The following is a 23,823-nucleotide window of genomic DNA, read 5'->3' on the forward strand; positions in this document are numbered from 1 at the left end:
TTTTCTTTTGTTCATACCATGTATCTCCACATGTTTTATAATGACCTGTTATGTTTTGATATTGATTTATAATGGTGCCATGAATATTTGGAAACAGACATGTTGCTTGAAAATGTCTGAGGTCCAGACAGAAAACATCAATATTGTTTTTTCAGAACAGCTCCATTTCCACATATCTGGGAAAATGTGTATGATGCTGAATTGTCTTCAGTGTTGTAGAAAGTATTATATTTCTGAATTTGCCATTACATTTCTGTTAATTTTTGACAATCAATTTCTAAGCTGTCTTTTGGGGGAAAGAAAAAACCCTTTGCGTTTTATTGGGTTTTTTGGGGAGTCTGTTGTTAATAAGCCATCTCTTGTTAATTGAAATGACTAAATTGGATTACTGTAGTTCTCAAAATACTGTTTTTCAGTGGGAGTGCCACTTATTTCAGACCTTCAGCAAAAATTGCTTTTGTGAGATATCCAAAACATAGTATTTAAAGATTAGTCTAGCAGAAAAATCTAAATTGAGTCCTAATGCAATTCGGAAAAGATTTGGCAGAGAATATATATAATATCAGAACAGAGATTTTTTTTTCCTAGCTACAGGAAATGGGTATTTCTCTCTCTAGCTTGGTGGCATCTCTTTACTTGGCATCGTTCTGGAATGGCAAAACTTCTTTTATTTTGTGAGGGTGGTAATTTAACCTACATAGAAATTGGCTGAAGTCTCTTGCTTTTAAATGTGTTCTACTATTTTACTTGGTTTATAGATTTTTTTTCTATATATTTTATAGATTCAAGATTAATTATTTAGATTGAAATGAAAAATATTTTATAAGATTCAGGTACAATATTTCAGGTGAAATACAGCTTACATTAAAAAAAAACCCAAAACCAAACCCAAACAGAACAGCTCTTTGATTTTTTTTGCATTTGATTTCATAGGACTTTTTTATAAACTCTGTGCTCAAATATCTGTTTGAAGCTACTGTTACCAATGTAAATGAAGTTTTATAAGCCAAACCTTATTTAAGAATTATGGATTTAGTGAAACCATTTGGACACAGTAATCTGCCCTGAACATCATTGCCTGTATTTCCTTTTTCTCATGCATTCCATAGAAGCACAGTGAATAGAATGAGAGTGAAACTTACCTTCAGGTACTGTGCAAATTGATTCTGAAGTAGACTCTTCAGCCCACCAATGGACAGGGCACTGGTGCTGCCCTCCTGTAAAGCATACTGAGTAAAATACTTCAGAAGGTTTTCGTTGAGTAAATGTTCCATGTTTCTCAGATGTTGTCTTGAAGAGTAACTGCAAACAGAACAGACAATAACAATCACAATTTGAAATATATCTGACACTCTCTTCATTGTTTAATTAACCATTTAATGCGCAATACTTAACCTAGATGAAAAGAGTTTGGTTTTTTCCCTGTGAAATTGATCAATGTTCCCAAGAAAGGAAATCATCTAAGTTAGGTTTAAGGGTTTAAAAGACCCAATATATTTAGGTTATGCTTACCTCACTGAGAACCCAGAGCTTTCAGATGCCCAGCAGTGAGAGTCTCAGACTGGGGTGACCTTTATAGTTGCATGCTCCACCCTAATTATGAAACTGGCATGTGTCATTGAGTCAGTGCACTAGTTATTGTGTTTCTGTAGTCAAAGGAATAGGATATTTAGCAGAAGAAATGAGTAATATTTTTTTATCTCTGAAATATGTCATCATCCTCCACTGCACTTGATGTATATTCACTTGGTCTTTATAGGTGATACTGGAAGGGTTTTCTTGCCTGAGTATGTGTATTCTTCATTTCAAGATGAACTACACTCAGAGAAGTGTGAAAAAGACTCCTGTGGCAATGTGTATAGCATTTGTTATTATAGTGGCCTTTTGGAAAATGACAATGTTTTGTGTTATATGTTTTAAAACATATCCAAATATGTAAATATATTAAGAAGCTACTTGTTCTTTATGTGAGTAGTTAATCACACTTCTTCACATTTTCTGCTATTTCTTTGCACAGAAAAAAGATTAAATTCCTTTGGAATAAAATTTTGGTTGCTAGTGTTATGAAACAAAACATTGCCTGATGTGAATGGTAAAAAATGGAAGTGTTCTAAATGAGAAAGTTTAATGTGAGGTTTTCAAACACAGTCCCTTCTTAGGAACACCTTTATAACTGATATTGTGTTCTGCAGGTTCTGAATGTTCCATTCTGAATGTTCCAATGGTTTTATCATGTTCCATTGATGGTCTGTGGGACATCCTGGAGCTGATAATCAGCCTGTGGTTGATGCTTCATGACCCAACACTGTTAATTTTGCAACTGCTGAGTTGCTGGCTCTGGTTGTGGTTTCTACTTGTGGTTTCTAATCTGCCTGCTGTCTGTTGTCATTTTTTTTTGTGCTTGGCTTCAGGCTCACTGACTAGATTTTTCACTCTGTCCATCACTTCTTCAGAATCAGTTGTCATTTCATCATTTATTACTCCTAAACAAAGAGCTATTTTGGTCTGTAGGCGATGGATGGGGCAGAAGGGATATTTTTGGAACTGCAGATGTATGGGTATAAGATTCCATAACAGGTAAGTAGGAGGTTTCCTGAGAAAACCAGGCAAACTTTGGTAGATGAATGTAGATATACACCTTGCAGATTATGTAGACATACACCTTGCATTAGCAGCCCATTTGAATGTGCTTACACTCACTTCCAAGTGTCAGGAGAGTATTAGAAGAGTCTCTAGAGATCATATAGTTAATTATTTCCTTTTCCCTGGAGTGGGGTCATCAATATTTATACTGGATGTCTGCTCAACTTATTAAGTGCCTTAAATAGTGGGGAATCTACAGCCTCCTTATCTGGTTTATTCCTTTTGGGTTTTGTTAGAGTGTATTACTCTGTGTCCACAAGCCTTGCTGCACTCAAGCCCTTTGATTCTCCTGTCTTTGCAGATAGGCAGGACAGACATCTTCCTTCTTAAAATGGCCTTTGACATCAGTGAAATTCCCTGTCTTCCTTTTTTTTTTTTTTAAATCTGAAATCTTTGCTAGTTTAGTCTTCCTTTGTGAGTCCTGCTACTTAGATCTTGTAATTTCTTCTTGACTTTCTTCAGTTATTTTCCATTCTGCTTGAGATGCCATGTCCAAAGTTGTGCCACTTGTTCACCTCTCTGGGTGCTCATGGTGTTGCACATTTAAGTAGTTCCAGAGGCATTTGGTTGATGAGGACAGTCTCTGTGCTATTTTACAGGGAGATGCCCAGCTCCAGGGTTTTAACAGTGGAAGACTTGTCAAGTTTCTTGACACTTAATTTCAAGATTGTGGAGAGGACAAATACAGTGATTTAAAATTCAGTGCTAAAGCTTGGCATTGGCTTGGATTCACAGAATTGAGGCAAGGCATCCCCCAGTATCTGTCCAGTCCAGCTGAGGGACAGAGCTGGAAATGCACTTTCTCCTGTGGTTGCTTTTTGGCTCTACAGAAATTCAGGAGCTGCTGCTGTCTGTACTAACAGAACTTCTCCTGCTGCTATGGGATATGGGAGTAGCAGTGCAAGCAAGCGTGGGGCTCATGGCCTTGAATGCATTGTATGGGTTAGGGTGAGTCCCTTACACCAAACTGGGGCATGGTTGTTCATGACAAGAAGATAATCATAAGTCCTTTTTGCTTCTTTTTCTTTCTGCCAACAAAATGAAAAAGAAATATCTGCTGCTTTCTCCTTTCATCCTCTTTTCCACCTTAGATTTTAGTAGTATTGTGTGACTGGGTTATCTGCTAAGGCTTCTGTTCCCCACCTGCTAATTCCTCCCTGCAGCTCCTGTCTGGTGGCCTCACCATCCTTACTGCTTTATCCCTTTTGGAAGCAGTGTTGGGAAGCTGGTATGCCTGATCTGAATTGTTGACATTACATTGTTTACAAGATTTGTTTTAAGTATTCAAATGACTTTTTTTTGTACCTAAGGCACCTCCCTGAGTACAAAATGTAGTAGTAAGATGCTTAGTGGTACGGAAAAGCTGCATTTCGAGGGATCACAACTCAGAATTCAGCACATTAGCCTTGTTAATTTGCTAAGGGTTCATTCAAGAACACCACCTAATTGCAAAATAGCATAACCAGTTTTACTGAAACATCTTCCTGAGAAAGTGAGAGACCAACGTCTGGAAATGTGGGTGATTTCCTCAAGAGTTGTGTGCCAAATCTAGGGATGAATCCAGTGTCCTCAGATGAGCTCTGTTCACAAGGCACTCTTATCTGTGAGGCTATTTGAATGAGAGATTGGCAGAACTGGGATTTGCAGTTTGATCTCCTGACTCTTTGTCCTCCTCCAGTAGTTTGTGTGGCATCTCTGAACTCTGGAACCAGTCACAGAAGTCAGTTTGACAGGCCCCAGTGCACTGTCTTTTCCAGAAGTGTCTTTGTAGGACTTAAGTGCTATTCTGAAATATATCCATCTTACCCAGCACAGCCCAGCAATGGCAGAATGATATCCAGGTGTAAGGAATTCTGGTTGCTCACTAAGAATCTGAGCAAAAGTAGGGGAGTAATATGTTACTGTTGCTGCCCTGATGATGTGTAGCTAGCAGACAGCAGCAATTATCTAGACTAAAGAGCAGCACTTGGAGCTTTGATGTCTGTGCGAGCTGAATTCCAGTGTAGAAGCAACAATCCAACTTTGGTTCCAGGGCCTTGCTGCTCTTTCTTGCAGGTATGAAAATATATAATTCCTGCAGTTTCTGGCATAATTCAGTTGGGTTTGCCCTGGTCTAGAGAAGTGATTGTAAGCACAGTATCCTTTTGGAATTGACATTTTTATTTTAGCTTAGATACAAAGCCATTGGCAAAAAGAGGACTAAGTTGGTGATGTCTTGTAAGTTTGTTTAGGGATGCACATCACATGGCCCTGTGGTGGCTGTGTGTCATTTTCTTTCAGTGTGTGCACATTCAGTATTCACTCAAAACTGGCTATTGGTGAATATTTCCCTAGTAAACTAGTTTGTTGGCATATTTGGAACAAGCAGTTCCAGTCACATTGGAGAGCAAGGGAGCACAAGCTGCAGGGATGACTGAAGTCTGGGTGCCACCAAAGTGGTAGGAGGGGTGAAGTTTACAGCATCACAGTCATGTGCATTTAATGATGGATTCAGTGGGATGGTAATCCAGGTGTTGTCTCTTTTGCCCTTGTCACATCCTTCCTGCCACCATTGATGGCTGAATGTTATGTGATTCTGTGCTCTTTGTTTACCTTAAGGTGATGGACAATAAATTGGGTTGGTCTGCAAGTGGGTTTCTATGCCATTCATTGGCACTGTTGGAAGGGACAGGGCACCCTCCAGAGGGGAGGGGTGGGGCTGTCACCTGAGGGCAGTGACTATCTCAAATCATCCTGTTTAATCCCCTGGTGATGGGTTAACGCCCTAACCCTCCAGTATTTTTCCACCTTCTTTGGTATATTTCATTGTAGCAGCACCAGGCTCACTTGTAGGACTTAAATGCTATTCTGAAATATATCCATCTTATATATGGATATGGATATCTTATATATGGGTATGTAAGCCCAGTGACTTTAAGCAGTTTCAGGGATCTCTTTGAGGCTTATTTTACAGCCTAGCCAGAGTATTGAAATGTCTGTTGTCAAAGTGAAGTTGGCTGCAATGGAGAACATACGTTTGTGGATGTTGAGCACTTGAAAAAAAAGAGCAGGAAGTGGCTTTGTGCTTAGTGTTCACTTATTTCTACTTGCATAGTGCTTCTGCACCATCTCAGGCTTACAGACATCCATCACTAGATCAAAGAAAGCCCTTTGTTAACTTTGCTTATTTTTTGTAGCAGAGAAAGATGGGAGATGTGGGAGAAAAATGATGGGACAATTAAAGTAAATTGGGGTGGACTGGGGGCTCTCTGGAACATATGAGTCCTATCTGATTTGCAAAGAAATCTTGCAAGGTGTCAAGTTTTGATTTCTTATTGAGTAAAAAAGCAGAGCAGAAATTGTGTAGAACTAGTGCTGGTATAAAGAATGTATGTGTGTCTGTGCCTGTGTAAATTACCAGTCCCCATGCTGCATCTGAAGTTAAATATGGGATACATTGTGCTGTAGATAATTTGCAAATAATGAAATCCATGGAGATGCAGATGTCTTCTGCTACCATGGTGTGTTCATTTCAGCTCTAAGGGCTTTGGTGAGTTATGCAGAGTCAGTCCCACAACTGCAGGCACACATCTTCAGGCATTCTTGACCTGTCTACAAAAAGGAAGGGGCTTTAAAGTTGGGATACTGAGAGCCAGTCTAACTCATGGGTAATTTTTCCAAGATATGTGGTGCTGGCAGATGTGGGAACTAGCTCTGTAGTGCAAATAGGGGAGTTGTGATAGAACATTTCAGTGATGTCACTTGGATTTTACTGTTAGCCTAGGAGGAGACGAAGGACTGACTGAGAGAAAAGGAACATTCAGTGAAAAAACTTTCTGAAAAAGATCAAATAATTATGGGTGAGAAGTTCAGCAAATTGCACTGTGGCCATTGTACAGAACATGGCATTGCTTTGAGGGATGGAATTGTTAAATGGAAGTTGGGGATGAGTTGTAAAATCCTTTATGTGTCACAGGTGATGCATTCCCTATGTTAAAATTGTCATTGTTTGTAAAACCTGTAGTGGTGATGTGTAAAAGGGGTGTCTCATCTCACAAATTAAACTTGAGCTATATGGGTTATCCTGACAAGAGTCTCTTGCAGGCCCTCCCTTGTGACATACACCTAATGAGATGTTGAAGGTGTCTCCCTAAACAGGACTGGGTGTGACTGCTACAGGGATGAATTATTTAATAAGATGCATTGTTTGTAGTCAGCTTTAAATTGGTGATGTGTTATTCATTGTAACTATATGTGTCAGCTGTTACTGTCATATGTACACATCTGGCAGACTAATTTATTACTGAAACTCCCTGTGATGTAGATATTCTATATTGCACAAGATAGTTTTGAGGGAGAATGTGTTTCAATAAGAGGTTTTATCCTTCCCTTTGTAAACCTTGACATGTACAGCAGTGCAATCTGGTTGTTAGTGCCACAGCTGACATTTACAGTTATGTAGTTGCTAAAACCCTATACCTTTTTTGTTGCATGCTAAACTCAGATTTGTTTTTTAAAATTCTTTAGAGTGATCAAAAATGTGCAAATTTCCATTCCAGCAAAGCATATATGCATTTATAGAGGAGTGGCTTTGGTTCAGTTTCAGGTAGAGAAAAGTAAGTATAAGTACAATAATGCTGTACAAAAGGCACTAGTGAGTTTATTTCTCTGGTGAGATGAGGTCTTTTCTTAGCTGCCCTTTGACACTGCAGATACCTGGAGTCTTTAAATGTCACATCTGTATCTAAAAACCGTTCTTAATCCTGAAGAAGAAATTGATGAGGGGGAGTTGGAATCAAGTTTGTAGCTCATTTTCAGAGCATTGTTCCTCTCAGCAGTGCAAACCTGATGGACTGTTCAAAAGAGGTCTAGAGGTGCATCTAATAAAACATAGGACACTTAATTTAGGATTACATCACACTGAGATGCCTGATCTCAAAAGGGGAAATGTACCACTAAGAAACTCCCTTGCCCAGCATATTTTTTAGCTAGAAATAGTTATAATCTCTTTTCATGCGAGTCTAGGACTACTGTCTGTCAATGTAATAATCCTACTGGTGAGTAAGAAATGTCATATCTGCTTGTCTTGATCCTGGAAGGGTGTAATCCATTTTGTATTCTTAGAATTTATTGAAAATGACTTGACAGGCAGGAGTCTGATACCATATGAGTTTGTGCAGCTTTCTTATAAAGCCTACAGCTTGAGATGATGGTGTGGTGACACAATAGGATCCTCTTGACTCACTTTGTGTGCATGTGGGAAAGATGGGGAATCCTGGGTTCTGGTTTCTCTAAAACAGTTCTGGCTTTTCTATTAAAGAGCAGAAGCTGGGAGAAGGAGTATTCTGGTGTTTTCACCCCATGGGCCAGTGTACACTCTTCTGTGGATGTACACTGGGCAGGGACAGGGGGCTCTCAGCAGTTAACCATGTTCAAGCCCTTATAAATCAGTGACTGAGGTTTTTTATCAGAATTGTGCTGCAGTGACCCTTTAGGTCCCTGGGACCCTGCTGGAGCTGTGCTGACTTTGCTGCTGAAGTGGAAGGAAATGATTGAGGTAGTGCCAAAATACTGAGCTGAAAGTGCTTGTGCTAGATAATGACCACCTACATTCTGCCAGGAAAAGGTAAGTTTGGAGAAAACAGCAGCAACCATGAGAGGTGCCCTTAGGCAGAAAGAAAGGGAGGTCATTTTTTGGTAGAAACATCTGAATCTCTTCAATTTCTTCCCCTTCAGCACTGTGTATCTGGATGGTCAGCCTTGCTGGCCTGATCATACTCAGCAGTACAAAATGCAGAGGCAGAGGAATAAATGGAACAGTGGTAAGAACTTTGGAGCTTTCTCTTTGATTTGGAGAAAGAGGTGCTTATATGCACCAGTAGAGCTCCAGAAATTACTAATTCTCAGTAAGAAGACTGTAAGTGAGCCATGCTTTGTAAAATCAGATTATTAGTGGTATTCTGGGGTATGTTTCATTACCAATGGGAAACATAACAAAAATGATGCTACAAAGTAATGGCTTTACCTTTGGCATAGAAATCCCTCATCTTGTTAGCATTTTGATGTATTAATGTCTAGATATAATAGATGTTTGCTAAATTATTTTCAAAGGAAAACTGTCAAAATTGGCATTAATAACTTTCAGGTCTCTCTGAAAGGTTAATGGAAATTTAGGACAATGGAAGCAAGAAGCTCCTAGAAAATTCTCCCCCTATCCTCTATTTTGACCAAGTAAGAGTGGACATGAGGGAAAATCGAAGAATTTAGAGGGACTAATGAGGCCTATGAGAAGAGTAGCAGTTGTCTAACAAACAGTATAGAGCAATCAGTTTTCTAAGTATTTTTTATGTGATTATGGCCTATTGAAAGAAATTAAGCTGTTGCTATTTACAGAAATTGTAGTTAAGAAAGGGTAGTGCTTGTATACCTGGCTTAATTTTAGATTTTCTAATTACTCAATTTGAACATTGAACCAAGTTATTCTAGGTTCAAGAAGTAACTGGAGTAGTAGTTTGGATTTTCTCAGTTTAGACAAGTGCATCATATTTAAACATCTGTAAACCAGAGCTTTGAAGAAGTAGATTTGCATTTTGCAAACTGAAATTAACAAATTATCCACCTCAGCCATGACTTGCTTCTTAGCTGTGCTAGTGAGAAACCAACTATCAATTAAGTTGAATTTACCTTAAAGCCAGATTAATTTATTTTGGGTTAGTGACTAGTCTTCCCTTCAACACAAAAGGACTTGGCTTTTTTTTTGTTTTTCTTTTTTCTTCTTCCTGTAATACACAAGAGTTCACAGCTAAGCTGTAACAAAACGTAGCTTTAAGTAATTTCTTAGGATTCAGAATCAAGAGCGGAGAGAATTTTATAAGAAAGTTTTAAATGTCTTTAGCTTGTGAGGCAGTGCACCAGATACCATGTGGAGGTCAGCCTTAAGGCTGGCACCAGTTTGGAGCAGACCTGTGTAACCCAAGATATCTGTGCATGCTATGCTAAAACATCAAAAAAGGAGAAACATTGCTTTTCCTCTGAGAAACATTGGTTGTCCTCTGAGAGAAGTCCATTTTTCCCAGCACCTCTGCACAGTCACCTTCTATTGCCCATTGGATCCTAGTATTAAAAAGCCCTAGTATAAGAATCTGGAATTATAAATTTGAAAAAAATGAAAATATATGTCTAAAACCACTTGGTGATTATTGCCACTGAAAGATAATACAGATTTATTAGCTGTGGCTTCCATTGGCATTGTCATTTGGCCTGGCTAATTAGGGGAAGCCTGTGTAGGCATCAGAGACATTGCTTGCCATGAAACTCTTAACTTTGGTCTTCATTGATGAGAAGGAAGTTGCCCAAGAGCCTGGGAAAACCACCAAAACCTCAGTATTGCTCAAGCTGTAAAATGAAAAATTAATTTTGACAAATCACAGCAGACATGCTGCGCCTGCAAACGACACAGATCAGTGACTGTACTTTCTTGCACAGCTTGACTTTGTGTACAACTTTTTTGTCCTGTGGCAAAGAAATATTCTAATCTTTCTCAGAATAATCCATTTTAAGTAATGATAAATAGAGTTCTTGCAAGGTTTGTGTTGTCTTGCTGTTTCTCTCACTGTGAATCTGGAATTGTGAGATTATAAAGAAACAGTATGAATTAACTAATACAAAATAAATTATCATTTCAGAGATTTAGTGTCATTAACACCATTATGTGGTGAATATGTTTATATTGTCACCTTCTCACTCAACTAATTTTTACCTGCTTTTTCTGAGCTGAATCTTAAGTAATGAGACATTTAATAATATCTGTCTTCTTGGAGAAATATGAGAGCCAGTACTTAAGCAAACAACAGAAAAAGTTTCTAAAAATAATTTTTTCAGTGAACTTATTTTCTTCATTCCACCACCTTCTTACAAACTCAGCAAAACGTGGATGTCAAGTGACAAATAACACTGAGAGGACCTTTACTTTAGATAAGGAATTATAAGGAGAGAACCCTGCTTTCCTCTTGAGACCCAGATTGAGCTGATGAAAATACATTTGTGACTAAGCACACCTATAATTATTTCACAGGAAGGTAATGTGTGTGGTGCTCTACAGTGCATATTATGGTATCACCTTGACTTTAACAAGAGCACACTGGGTCAGACCACAGCTCCATCCAGGCCAAAGGCCCCCTTGGCCAGACTTGTCCTGTCTCTCCCTTTACAAAATCTTTGTTGGCAGTGTCCCAACCTGTTATAGCTGCCCAGGTGCTCTGTACTTCTACATTTTTGTTGAAGCATCAGCTGCATTGCCTGGCATGGCCATCAGGTGTTTCAGACCCTGGGTCTCCATATCTCCACTGAGGCATTTGCCACTTGGCTGGGTGACAAGGCTGATGGGCACTTATTCACCACAGGTACTGGATCAGCTGTTTCATCCTTCAGTCTCTTCAAAATTGAATGAGTACCATCTGTTTTCAGTGATTTTTTACTGTCTATTCTGTCTGTTTTGTAACCACTTCTTTTAACACTTCAATTTGAGAGTTTCCCCTGAAGATGGATTTTAGCTTGGCAATGTCTTTCAACTCCTTGACACTGCACACAAGCAGAATGCTCATGTTTTTTCTGCCATGGTCATTGTTCTGTGTATGAGTTTTATTTTATCTTTTAGTCCTGGTATTTGATTAACTTTACAATGCCATTTTTCTCCTTAAATGAAAATCAATAAAAATAATTGACTCTCAGTTATTGATGCCTTTTACAAGTTTCTTCTTAAATATTTGGGGGATAGGGTTAATGATTTGGTATTTATATATACAAACTTAAATGTATTTGTGTTTCTTCATTTGGACATTTAGTTTCTGTGAAGAATGTCTTCTTGCTGTTAATGAAGTCCCACCTTTTTCCTTTCTTAAAATTTTCTTCATAAAAAGCATTTTTCCAAATAGAAATGCATGTTGGATTATCAAAAAAGCTTTGCCCTTTCCAGTACTTACAAAAGGAATTATGTGTAACTAATTGTAAATCAAATAGGGAAATTTATGCTGTGTACAAAACATTTTTCTGGATGAAGTGGATGTAGGTGAGTGTCTGTCAGTGCTTGATTTAATAAGCAGAGAACACTTTATTTAATGGAGAACTGTGTGCCTGAGTCTGCATTGATAATGCTGCAATATATTGTGTGTCACTTCAGAATGAGCTGAGGATGCTCTGAGATGCTGTAGAGTGTTGACAAAGAATGGATGTTGAAAGGACATTCACAAAACTCTTTCTGTGCAGGTTAGGGCAGAACATCACTGCTCACCTCATGGCTTAGCTGAGCATTTCAAGCTGCCACATGTTTTGGTGAGGTTCTCCAGCTTGAATGTATTGGCCCCTGTCTGTGTTGTGGTCCCTACAGAGAGAAGCACTAGGGTGGTTCCCTTAAATTATCTATCTAGAAGCTATGCAGCTGAAGTTACATGAGATGAATGTCACACACAGGGGAAACACTATATCTAGTGAACTAGTTCCTCACCATTGTTCTGTTTAGCAAGACAATATTGTAAAGGGGAATTGTCCAGATCCCTTAATGCTGTGATTATATTGCTTAATATAACAACTCCAAAACGTCTCCTCCACCCACTGGCCTTAAAACAAGCTTGCAGAACTTGTGCATTAACAAAAAATCTAAAAATTAGGGAACATGAAATATTTTACCTGTTCACAGATTCCTGCATAACTCAATAGATTACTGGAGTTCATATGTTGAAAACTACATGAAATCTCCAATTTTATGAATGCCATTTCTGTAGACATTTCTCCCTCTCAGACAAGGGACCTAGTGACATTAAGGCACTGGCTTTGTTAGAAGGTCACCTGGGAATGTGTGGTTTCTGTATCCTTAGCTGCCTTGTTTCTAAAGTGTAGGAACAAGATTAGATATCACAGAAATCCTGGTTCTGCTAGGTGAAAAAAATTGTTTAATCTGCCTTATTTTTCCCATACCAAATGGAGGTAATGGAGCACACTTGCCTTTGTAAAGTGGCTTGATACCTGCAGAGAAAGGCCTTGCAGCAGCTGAGAACTTCCACCCTTTTCCAAATAGCCTTTAGACAGCCAGGTGTGAGAAATGGAGCTGAACATGTGCCTAGAAGTGCATGGGCAATGAAAAATAAGGATTTAAATCAGTTGAATGGTGGTATTGGAGGGTGTATTTTACTAGATGTGAGTGGCCTGTTCATTATATGGTGAAGTATTTAATTTTTATTAAAAGTAAACAAAAAACTATTAGCTGAAGTTTTAGTTTTAGTTAAAAGTTTAGTTCATGGGGAGGGTCTGGTCTGTCCCCGACCCCTCCATGAAATTGATGTGATGGAGAAAAAAATAATATGAAATATTAGAAAATTATGAAAGTTCCCCAAAAGGAAGACCTTTTTAATTATGAGGTTTTCTGTTTCCTTAATTCTGTATTTATTTGCTTCCCATCCTTCATTGTATGTGATAATGCAGTGTTCCATACTGGGGGGTTAGGCACTGAACAACAGAACTGCATTTGCAATGGATTTGACAGTGATGTGCTGTAGATCTGTGCTTTTACACTAAAAGTTCTTTCTCATGCTCTCTGTCTCTTCATTCTGCTGTTGGAGACTATCAGAGGTGCAGGTGAAGGATAAAAATGATTTTTGTATGGGAGCCACTGGGAAACTTTGCCTTTGTGATGTTGGCTGTGCTAGGTGCCTGTTGTGTGCCACTGTGGTGATGCAGCCTGGAACTTTGGCTGTGTGGCAATGTCTTTTGGTTGCTCAGTAAACATTTGTAGCATTTGAGTAGATCACTGCATTATCTGCTGAAGTAATCTGTACCTGGCCACCCACACTTTTCACAGAGGAAAAATTCTGCTGGGTGTGTTTGGCTGATGTCATGTTAATTGAATGCCTGCTTGATCTGCATTAGTATAAAGTCAATTCTATAAATATTACTTTCTTAGAAACAATATTGGTAATTTTTTCCTATAGGTTTTCACCATCTTGTTGCTAAATAAGTAGTGATGTGAAGATCCTTTTCTCTTCCTCTCTGACCTTTTTTCTAGTGGTTCTCCATATGCATACACACATCCTCTCTGCTTCTCTCTTCTTACTTCCTCACAGGTAGCTCTTCCCTTGGGTTTATGTTCTAAAAGCGTGTACCATGTCCATCCCTAAAAATGAATATGAAGATTTGCAATTCTGATTTTATGATCTGTTAGCAAGCAAGAACTGCACAGGCATGTCTGTACTGTCATGTTAACTCTGGACCTTGTTACAGGAATGGGAGAGGAAGTGATTAGTGTTTGATGTACGTGGTGTGGGTGCAACTGGTCAAGCCACTTGTCCCTTTGAATGGTGTCTGAACCTGACCCCCTGATTTTACCTTATAAACACAGTTAAGGAAAGCAAATTCTAAAGAATTCTTGTCATTTCATGTTGAAGGGGATAGAGTTAACATGCTGGGGGAGAAGATCACAAGAAGTGCAGAATTAAATGATGATCTGAACAGTGATGTTTATTAGGTTTTTTGGAGGAAGTAGGACAGACAAAATGAGATGGGAGGTATCCTGCTCAGAAGGAAGACATCATGGTTTCTACTTGAAAAAAAAAAGTATTGTAGGTCATAAGTGTTTTATCAGAATAGAGTCTTCCAGAGAAGATGGTCTTTGGCCAGCTGAAGCTTTTCTGAAATGGAAGCAGGAAGCTATTAAATGTAATGCAGAGCATGTGTCTCAAAGCATCCCTGAAATGCCTGGCAGAGGTAATCAAGGTAATTAATCTCTGCTATGATGTTAATATACAGCATTCTTTTTGGTTTTCTGAAGCGGAAAAGATGTTTACTGTTGTTGGATAGACAGTAATGGAAATACCAAAGTACTTACAAGATAATCTGTTTAAAGTTGTGTTGTAATTATCTCCCTGTGCTTTTTTTCTAATATAGTTCACAATAGGAAACTATAGGATTTAGAAAATCCTAGAATTACAATTCAGTACCTTGATGAGCACTTTATGATATCCAACTCTTGCTTTAATTTTTCCAGAATGAGAAGAGAAACATTATGATGTATGTGTGGGAGGGAGGATAAGGACTCATGGAAGTAATCTGCTGTTGAATTCATGGGGGAAAGAAAATCCCACTGCTTGTTGCTGGAGAGCTTTCCAGAAGAATAAATGTCAATACTGTATGCCTTAACAAGATACCCAGCATTCATGTTCTCTATAATTTAGGAAAAGTTATAGATATGAAAGACCAGATATGTCAAAGCACATCTATTATTCTGGGCATCCAATGGAAGACAAGAGTAGTATTTAAAATTAGAATGATTGAGCCAGAGGCTTTCTGCCTAGATATTTCCTGTTAAAATATGTCTGTTCTGCTCTCAACCCATAAGATTAACATTACTAGAATTTCTCAAATTAGTAAATTAAGTGGAAGTACCACTAAGTAATGAAGTGGTCAGCTTCAGTTCTAGAGGGCCTTTCATTTTGTATGCTTTGTTATGGGGTGTAGGTAGTAGAGGTGATGGAACTGGCATGACATTTAAACAGGAGTTAAATCAAACCAGAAGCTTTCAAAGAGGAAGAGAGAAGGGGTACATTACAAAAATGCATGTCAAATATTTAAAGATCTCTAAATTACAGATATGAACCAGTTTAAACAGTAAAAGTGATCCTGCATGCCTTCCAACACCAGTTACTTTAGCTTGCACAGTGTTCTTCTGATTTGTGATCTTCTGTGAGATGCTGTTTCAAAATGCAAAAAGGTAAATGAAGAAGAGAATGGAGTGGAAGGTAGGAAGAAGCATGGTTATACTATTAATTAGTATGAGAGCTTCATTATCTACATCTATTTTCATTTCTACAAAGTTACAACTTAGATGTAAAAGAACAGTTGAAAAGAAAATAGACTTGTACATGAGAACAAATTGTTTCAATTAAAGGTTACAGTGGTGGGCATGACCTGGCTGCTTTGTGTGGTTTTGCAGAGTGGACTCAGCTGAACTGCTTGTTGAAAGAGTCAGATTGGCACAAGATTTTGGCACTGGATATAGATCAAGATTTACTTTCACAACTGTCTGCAGTTGTCTTTAGTGGGATTTTTTTCCCAAAGACAGCTTGCATAATACTTTGTAGCAGTTTAACATGCTTGCTCAGTGGTGTCTTTAACACATTTTGAGATATTTTCCCACTACTTTGCTTTTCTTTGGGATCTTGAATTGTACTACAGGGATTTTGTTCTTTGAAGAGTTAAAAATTAGCATTTTTAATTCTGAGTAAGTGCATTGTTCTTCCTTCTATTCAGCTGATTTTCATGGAATGTTCATCTATCAGAGATACCAAGTTAGCCCAACTAATAGAAAATTCCTTTTGATGTAGAAATGTCAGATTTTAAATTCTGGTGTCTGTTTCAAAAGGTGATCAATCAGCCATTAAAGTGATGCTTAGCCACTGATCTTTGGGCATAATATGAAGCATAATACCCTAATAAGGAGTGGTACTGGGCTGCTTCCTATGTATCTGTAGCAGAGAAATCCTTATGGAGCTAGAATCCTTTCTTTCTGTTTCATTCATTTACTCCAAATTTCAAGAAAGGAATTTTCTTCTGTCAGTATCAACCAGTGTGATTGTATATTTTGTCCTTTAGTTTAAAACCTCAATTTAAAGATACATTAATCAGATGCAACTAAACCTAGTTGGTGAAATCATATTAGCTGCTAGAAGTTGTTTAAGCTTTGGTCAAATGTCTGTTGTCAGATAATGTAAAAATGAATGATCAGGCTGAATCAAAAAGAGAATAAAGTAATTTCTCTTAAAGCAGAAGCAAAGCCACAAAAAATACAGATGTTCAGGTTTGTCTTCTTAAAACTGACATGGATTTCATGCTCTAGATAGCATTTGCACTTCTTTCTTCTGTGAGTAGAGCTCCTACTTGAAAATTTTCATTCTCTTTTTCAACTTTTCAACTAAGGGACCTTGTCTTTTTTTTCTATTCAAATATATATCCTTTTGATAGGATGCTTTTCCATATCCAGTGAATAAAATAAATAGTCCACAGGTGTCTTTCAGCTGATCTTCTAGGGATTTCTTTTTAACTCTACATTTAGCTAGGAAGTTTTACACTACAACAAAAACACTTTCCAACTAGAAAAAGAATTAAAATGGGTCAATCTGTAATTTTCTACTTGCTGCCCATTCACTTCCTTTCTAAAAGAAATGCCTCAGTCTCTGGTTATCGAGTACCAAATCATCTCTGAGCAGGTTTGGAAGGTGGGCAGAACATCAAATGGGTGGTGACACCATTCTGTGAGAGGATCAGTGGTTGGACTCCAGGCAGTCTCTCTTACAAGTCTGATGGTGGTCTGATTACTTTAGGGAAATGGGATAAAAAGCAGTTGTTAGTTCTCCTCATGTTCACTGTGAGGATAATGGTTTTTATGGCAGATGAATAGAATTTCTTCAAGAAGTACCAGGGTAGTGTAGGTCATGGCACTGAGCACTGCCTGAAAGCTGATATCAGTAATTCTCCTCAGTGATGGTCTGGAGTAGTGACCACTTGAAATAATCAGTTTTCCTGCTCACTTTCCTTGAAGTAAAAAAATTTCCTTCTGTCTTGTTTGCTGAAGGCAGAGATAACTGATAATGAAGTGATTCAAACTAGCACAGGTCTCTTAATGAATGAGAAACAACTGGAATGGATGCTTGCTCAGGCATGGTAACTCAGGGAGGAGCAAGTATAGAATACTGGACAATTCTGAGGGTAAAACATCTGTTGTGCTTTGTGTCCACCAGGGACAATCTCATGTTTCTGTGGCTATTTTGTGTAGTTTAGGTAATGGGGCTTGTCTGTGGCCCAGTCTTCTGTGGCAGTTGCCTGCAGGATATAATTCTCTGAGTCAGAGACCACCCAAGCACAGTGCTGTTCAAACAGTCCCAGGCTGTGTTTGATTATTCCCGTCTCACCATTGTGGGTGGGGTGTTTGATGAACATACTCACCAGGCTCTATCTCACTCTTCAGGTTCTTCCCTCTCTTTAGGATGCTCAGAGACACAGACTTGCTTCATGCCTTCCTCTTTCTGATATACCTGATGTAGATTTAAGGGTGTTTGGTAAGAGCAGAATTACACCTACTTGGAATTGCAGCTGGAGAAGTCCTCTTCAAAGGCAGTGACAGAGTTCTGATTTTTTAAAGATATATATGATAGAGTTAAGGATTTCACCTAGCTATGGATTTGCTGATCTTTCTGAAATTAAATTAGTATTTAGTCATTAATTATGATGTGAGATGGACCAGTCTGAAGTCTGAGAACACCCTTGCACATCCTTTTTAGTTATTCAAGTCTGTGGCAAATCCTGCCTTTCGTGGCATGATGTGACTAACGCTCCAGTGTATTTCTGTAGCCAGCACTATCTGACCCTGTGCCTTTCACTAATGCTGACAGTCTGAAACTTTCTGCTTGATTAAGTCTTTAAGCCAACTCTAGGACATGTGTATGGAATAACTTGAATGAGTTCTCAAAATGCTGTTAAGCAATATCTTTATGGGCTTTGCATATCAACATCTCCATTAACTTCCTCAGTTCATTGCACTCTGCTTGCCAGTGAGTAAGCACTGTTTGAAAAGAAGCCACGCCCTTCATGAATTCTCCTAGAGAAAATGTTACAAAACATTCTGGAGCAGAATTTCTGCTTAGACAGAATCCTTAGAGAGCTTTTAGACTTCAATAAATAATTGCTCCATGGCAGTTAGTTAGTTCTAAAATAGGAAACAACAGATCTGTGGAGAAGAGGATCACCCAAACTGGAAAATAGTTGACAGTAGTATTCAATGGGATTTTCAGAGTTTTAAGAAATTTAAATTGGTATTTGCTGGAATGTTTGGATACTGTGCTGTAGTTTATTGTAGAGAGTAGAGGACAGGATTTTTCAAGCTGGTTGCTTGTATCAGTATGTAATTGCATGAATCAGCTATTGATAATTTCTGCTTTGATCTTACACATGATGGATGTTCTTTTAAAAACAACATTACTTCAGTCAGAGTAATGGAGCACTGAGTAGTCTGAAATCTGCAAGTGGCTTTGTTGGCAGTTAATTCAGTCCTAGGGCACTGAGTGCTTCAGATGGGTGGACAGTGATGCAGTTTGCTTGGAACAGGGATATCTCTGGAGAAAAATGGAGCAAGGGAGGTAGATGTAATATTTGCACATTCTTTCAGTAACTGAAAATGTAACCCTCTGAACAGGGAAAGTCTGTCATTTTGCTTTCCTTGCCAAGTTGGAGGGTCTCAGTGCATCTGGTAGTGTTGTAGTTGTCAACTTTTTCTTTAAAATACTTGTACTAAGATTGTTTCTAAAACAGAATAGATGTTAGTATAAACATCCCATTTGTAGGTGTCTGGGTTTTTTTACTGATGAACTTGTGATTGATTGATTTGATCAAATCTAGCAAGTACTGACTAATCCTACAGAGAATGATGGAAGAGTCAATAAAAGGATGAATTCCTTAAGTTTGGGTTGAGTCCTTGTCAGTTTGTGCTGCTGGATTTTTTTCATAGCTGTGTTCAGCAGGGATTAGTATTCATCAGTACCTGTCACTGCATTCCCTGCTCCTGTCAGCTTTCCCTCTACACAATCCCTTGTGTGCTGTGTTCAGAGCCTCTTCTCAGTGTTCAGGTAGTCTCCAGGGCTGTGGCATCTCCTGATGCTTTGATCAGCACTTACATGTGTAGTAATTTATTTCAGCATTGTTAAATCTTTTGCTCACCAGTCAAGGGCTGAGTAAAAAGACAAAAAACCCTAGACCCCAAACTTGTAAAAAGGTGCTTTCAAAGCTGCCTAGCTAACAGTTGTTCAAATCAAGTAATGCTCATCTCCCTCCTCAACTCCTCAAAAATGAAGCCTGCGAACAAAATCCAAGCAGACACCCCCCACTCCCTCCCCTTCCCCTGCCAAGGTAACCAGAGTGGATGAATTTCTCAAAATGGCATTGCAGAACATGAGGCAAAAAAAGATAAAATGTAATGGTCCTGGCATGATTGCTAAAATGATAGGTGTGGGGCTTTCAGAGCCTTGGCTGCTCTGTGTTGAGTGTCAGGGCTTGAAAGGTTTTCTCATTTGCTTTTATATGTTTTCTATCAACAATGAAACAATCCAGGCAGTAGATATCTGAAAGAAGATTTCTGTTCATGGATAGTTGAAGTCACTATTCATTAGTAACATGATTAAATAGTGATCAGACTGTTTTATATCTAGAATGTGCTTTGTGTTGTGTTACAGTGATTCATTCTTAATTTCATGTTGGCTGTCTGGTGTAATGCATCTAAAAGCTCTATAAAATCCCTGTAGTGCTGGCAGTTTTCAGAGATTTGGGTAAGAAAGGCCTAATTGATGCCTTATATATTCTTGGATCCTCCCTACAGATATTTTTTGTTGCTTGTGGTGCCTGTTCTGTGCTGTTCTCTACCCTTTCAAAGAACTAATGCACAGGAAGAGCTGATTTATTCAGTGCCAGGAAGCATAAGCTTGTTGAAGAGTCCATTCAGTTGCACAGTGGTTCAAAATTACCACTATTTGAAACCTCTGCTTTTTCTGATCAAATAAATTCTGTATAATATGGCAAAATATTTCATTAATATGACATTGTTTTCCTGATTCTCATTACTTTCTTTGGGCTGTAGGGCAGCAGTGTCACTTTGGTTTGAAAAGCTTCTTGCACAGATGTTGTTGCAGAGAAACTCAAGTAATATATAAACAAGTAATATTGAGGGCTGTGCTGTTGTAGTTGCTGGAGTTCATCTGGGCCACAGAGCCAAAGAAGTTCCAAGGCACATTAATTCATAAATAGTTCCTTTTGTCACCTGATGACAAAAGTTAATATATCAAACCTTGTCCATTTCTTACTAATAAAACAGTATTGGGAGAGATGGAGAGCTGAAAACACAGACACACACACGCACATACACACTTGGTGTTGAAACTCACCTGAACCTTCCCTGTGAGACCATTTCTGCAGCCAAATTTTTGTAGGGCTGGCAGTGCCACGAGGGGGTCTGACCCAGAGGATGACAGAAGCCTTCAGCAGAGCAGATGCTCTACTTCTGAGACCCTCTTCTTTTTTTGTGGCCGCTAGTTCAGGAAAAAAAGTGAAAATAAATGAAAGAAAATAAAATAAATTCAGTAAATTTCATATTTTTAAAATAGTAAGGATTCAGTGAATGGGTTTCTTTATTTTATGTGTTTGTGGAGGGGAGCTTAGCTCAACATCTTGCACAGTCCTTACTTTTGTGATTTGAGAGGTAATTGAAGAATCTGTAATATCCCATTGGTTTGATCACAACTCCTGCTCATGACATTTTATAATGAATATATTGCTTATAAATAACATTTTGAATGTATAAGGTTGTACAGAGATAATTACACAGCTGAAATGCATTGGCACAAGGCCAAAGGTTGAGCACTTTCCACCATCCCTCCTAAACGGAATAACTTCACTTTATGAAGTGTATCATCAGATATTGTTTTCATTACTCTCAGAGGGCAAATTAAGGTTAATAAAAATCCATTTGAGATTATCCATATATGTGAATATTTGTATTTTTAGAAATTTTCTTTGTCAATTACATTTCTCAATGACTGTATTTATGTGAATACAAGTACGTAGGTCAAGGCTTCAGCTCATGTTTCTACAATTTCAAACTGTTTTACCTCTCTTAGACAGATTTCCTCTAAACTGGATTGTGAGACCCTGCAAGGTTTTTCAAACTGAGCAATCTGGGTGCACTCCTTCCACTAAGCTGTGGTTTCTCACATGCCCTGAGTCTCGCTGTTCTGGGTTTCACTTGACCCACGTAGAAGCCATTTGACTCCTCTGCTTCAGTCCTCAAATCCAGTATTTGTATATCCTTGTCTTTAAATTTTATGTTAAATAGCATATTCTTCATACAAGGCAACCCAGCATTTTGTTAACTCTTCAGCAGTCTGAAAAGCCCTTTAATAGAGGTGAAGGGGAGGAATGGTTTTCCATTTTCTGTGATAAGTTAGTTATATCTATAATCTGAAATAGCACACACATACTGGAGTCACCTGTTCCCATACTCTGCTTTTACAACATTATCCTCTCACTGCAAGTGTCCTCTTTTCACTCTGCTGCTGCATGCCCTTCCCCTCTTCCTATTTCCCAAGAAAGAGGTAGGTTGCCTTCTTACTTGATACCGCAGCTGTCTCTGCCTCTTACCATAAGAAAAAGCAATATAAGAAATGGCCTAGTGTACAGAAATTTCAACCCATATTATTTACTCATATTTAATATGTATAATCTTTCAGCCTCTGTGAGGTCGAGGGACTTTGTTTTTCCAGAGATGGTGTCTTTATTACTTGGTGGACTTTTTTGGTCTATGAATTTGAATTTTTAAAAATCTGTGTACTACCTTAGCACAAAGAATAGCTTTGGGCAGAGTTATCCTATTGGTAACATTTTGGTGTAATTTTTAAAAGAAAGGTGTTTTTCTCACTCCAAAAAATTAAAATAAAAAATTAGTAAGTTGCTTTTGTTAATCTTAACATTAAATGAAAACATTTGTCACTAACTGGTTAACCTTGTCAGTCTATTGCAATGCAGTATTGAAGAACAAAGCATTAGAAAAACAAAAGAGAAATAATGATTGGGAATGGTTGGAGATAAAATACAAAAAGTTGCCACTTAAAAATCTATGCCATTTGCTAGGCTAGGCTTGTTTGTTTTAGGATTTTTTTATTTGTTGAATGAAACAGTGTCTGAGCAACATTTCTCTACAGGTTATTGACATGCCAGAACACAATCCTGGAGATATGGGTGGAACAATGAGACTGGGGAAGAGGAGGACTGTTTTTAAAACTGAAAATTCTGTTTTAAGTAAGTTATTTTTCTGCTCTTATGACTTTGCCTTCTGGATAGGAGCTTTGTAACATGGAAAATCAAAAAATGCTATAATCTTAAGCAAACAGTTAGGTGACAGCTTCCCTGAGCTCGTTCACTGATCCTGTTATTTACATTTACTGAGAATTGGAGTGAAAAAAAGAAACTAGAGGCATCTGTAACTCCCAGTGAAACTGTCACTGAGGGTCAAATGCTTTTTTAAAAGCAATGAGTAAAATGTTGAGAAAACTGAAATTCTTCTCATGGCAGTTTAATTCATTATGTTCTTGAGAAGGTCAGAGTGCTTTCTTCCTGTTTTCTAGCTTAATCCTGGAAGCAGTCTTGTTTTGGGAAAGCAAAGTATATGTTGCAGAAAAGGAAAATTATTTGCTGTAACGGGACACTTCAGATAACAAAATAAAAGAAACCAGAATACAGAAAAAATTATTTAATTAGATCTATGTGTATTTTAAAATTGAAGTAATACTTGTGTCCTATTAATCAGCCCATTGTACAGTAGTAATGTAGATGATGCTGCAAAAGTGTGAAAAGTAGTTTCTTGTCCATTAACTAAATATATGTGTATTTCTTATATTGCCCTGCCCCAATATTGATCTGAGGTATTCTCTATTTAGCTATGTTAAATTTAAGGAATGTATCCTTCTGAGTACTTAAAAATTACATCTACTTCAGCAGGAGACCAGAGAGTGTAATACCACACGCACACTTGATGAAAAATCTGCAATTCTAGAGATGCCCATACTAGTGATCTAACTAGCCTAGGTGATACTTTGCCTATGTGTGATATAAATATGCATATCACAATGTACAAGTTGTTGTGTGACCTAAACACTTCTGGAAAAGTTAATAAAAATTAACATGTGTTGTAACTCTTGACCAATATTAAGAGTTGTTTAAATCTGTTTAGATCTTTGGAAAGAATAATAAGCTATGGTAGTTTAACAGGAAATCTGATTTATTTTTCTTATGTTTTACAACTTGGAGGAAAATAATAGTTTTGAAAAGGTGGTCCCTTAAAATTAAGACATACACCATACTTTGTAAAATAGCAGTACTATTATTCTACAATTTCTGAAGATGTTCTTGGCAGTTTAGTTCATGTACCAATCCCCTAGCAAGACAGTAATTCTCATGACCTTAGTGTAAATTGAGAGCAAAGTTTGAGCCATGATTAAAAGTAAGAGATATGATTGAAATCTGGTTTACTGCAATCTCAAACTTGCTCCTAGTTGCTATGAAAGGCAGAGTGTTCGAGATGACGCACAGAAGACTGCCAGAGTCATCGGGGTAATGAGA

At 38.0% G+C, this 23,823-nt stretch overlaps 1 protein-coding gene across 1 annotated transcript in view; it reads left to right on the top strand.

The window, feature by feature from the left end:
* The window catches only part of CTPS2 (CTP synthase 2), a 59,064-nt gene that overhangs the window by 20,782 nt on the left and 14,459 nt on the right, over positions 1 to 23,823 (top strand). The window contains exon 14 of the mRNA XM_036383197.2: positions 22,407 to 22,503. Within this exon, the coding sequence (XP_036239090.1) occupies positions 22,407 to 22,503 (97 nt within the window). The remainder of the gene's footprint in view (positions 1 to 22,406; positions 22,504 to 23,823) is intronic.

The sequence above is a fragment of the Molothrus ater genome, chromosome 2 (genome assembly GCF_012460135.2).
Source record: "Molothrus ater isolate BHLD 08-10-18 breed brown headed cowbird chromosome 2, BPBGC_Mater_1.1, whole genome shotgun sequence".
Lineage (NCBI taxonomy): Eukaryota > Metazoa > Chordata > Aves > Passeriformes > Icteridae > Molothrus > Molothrus ater.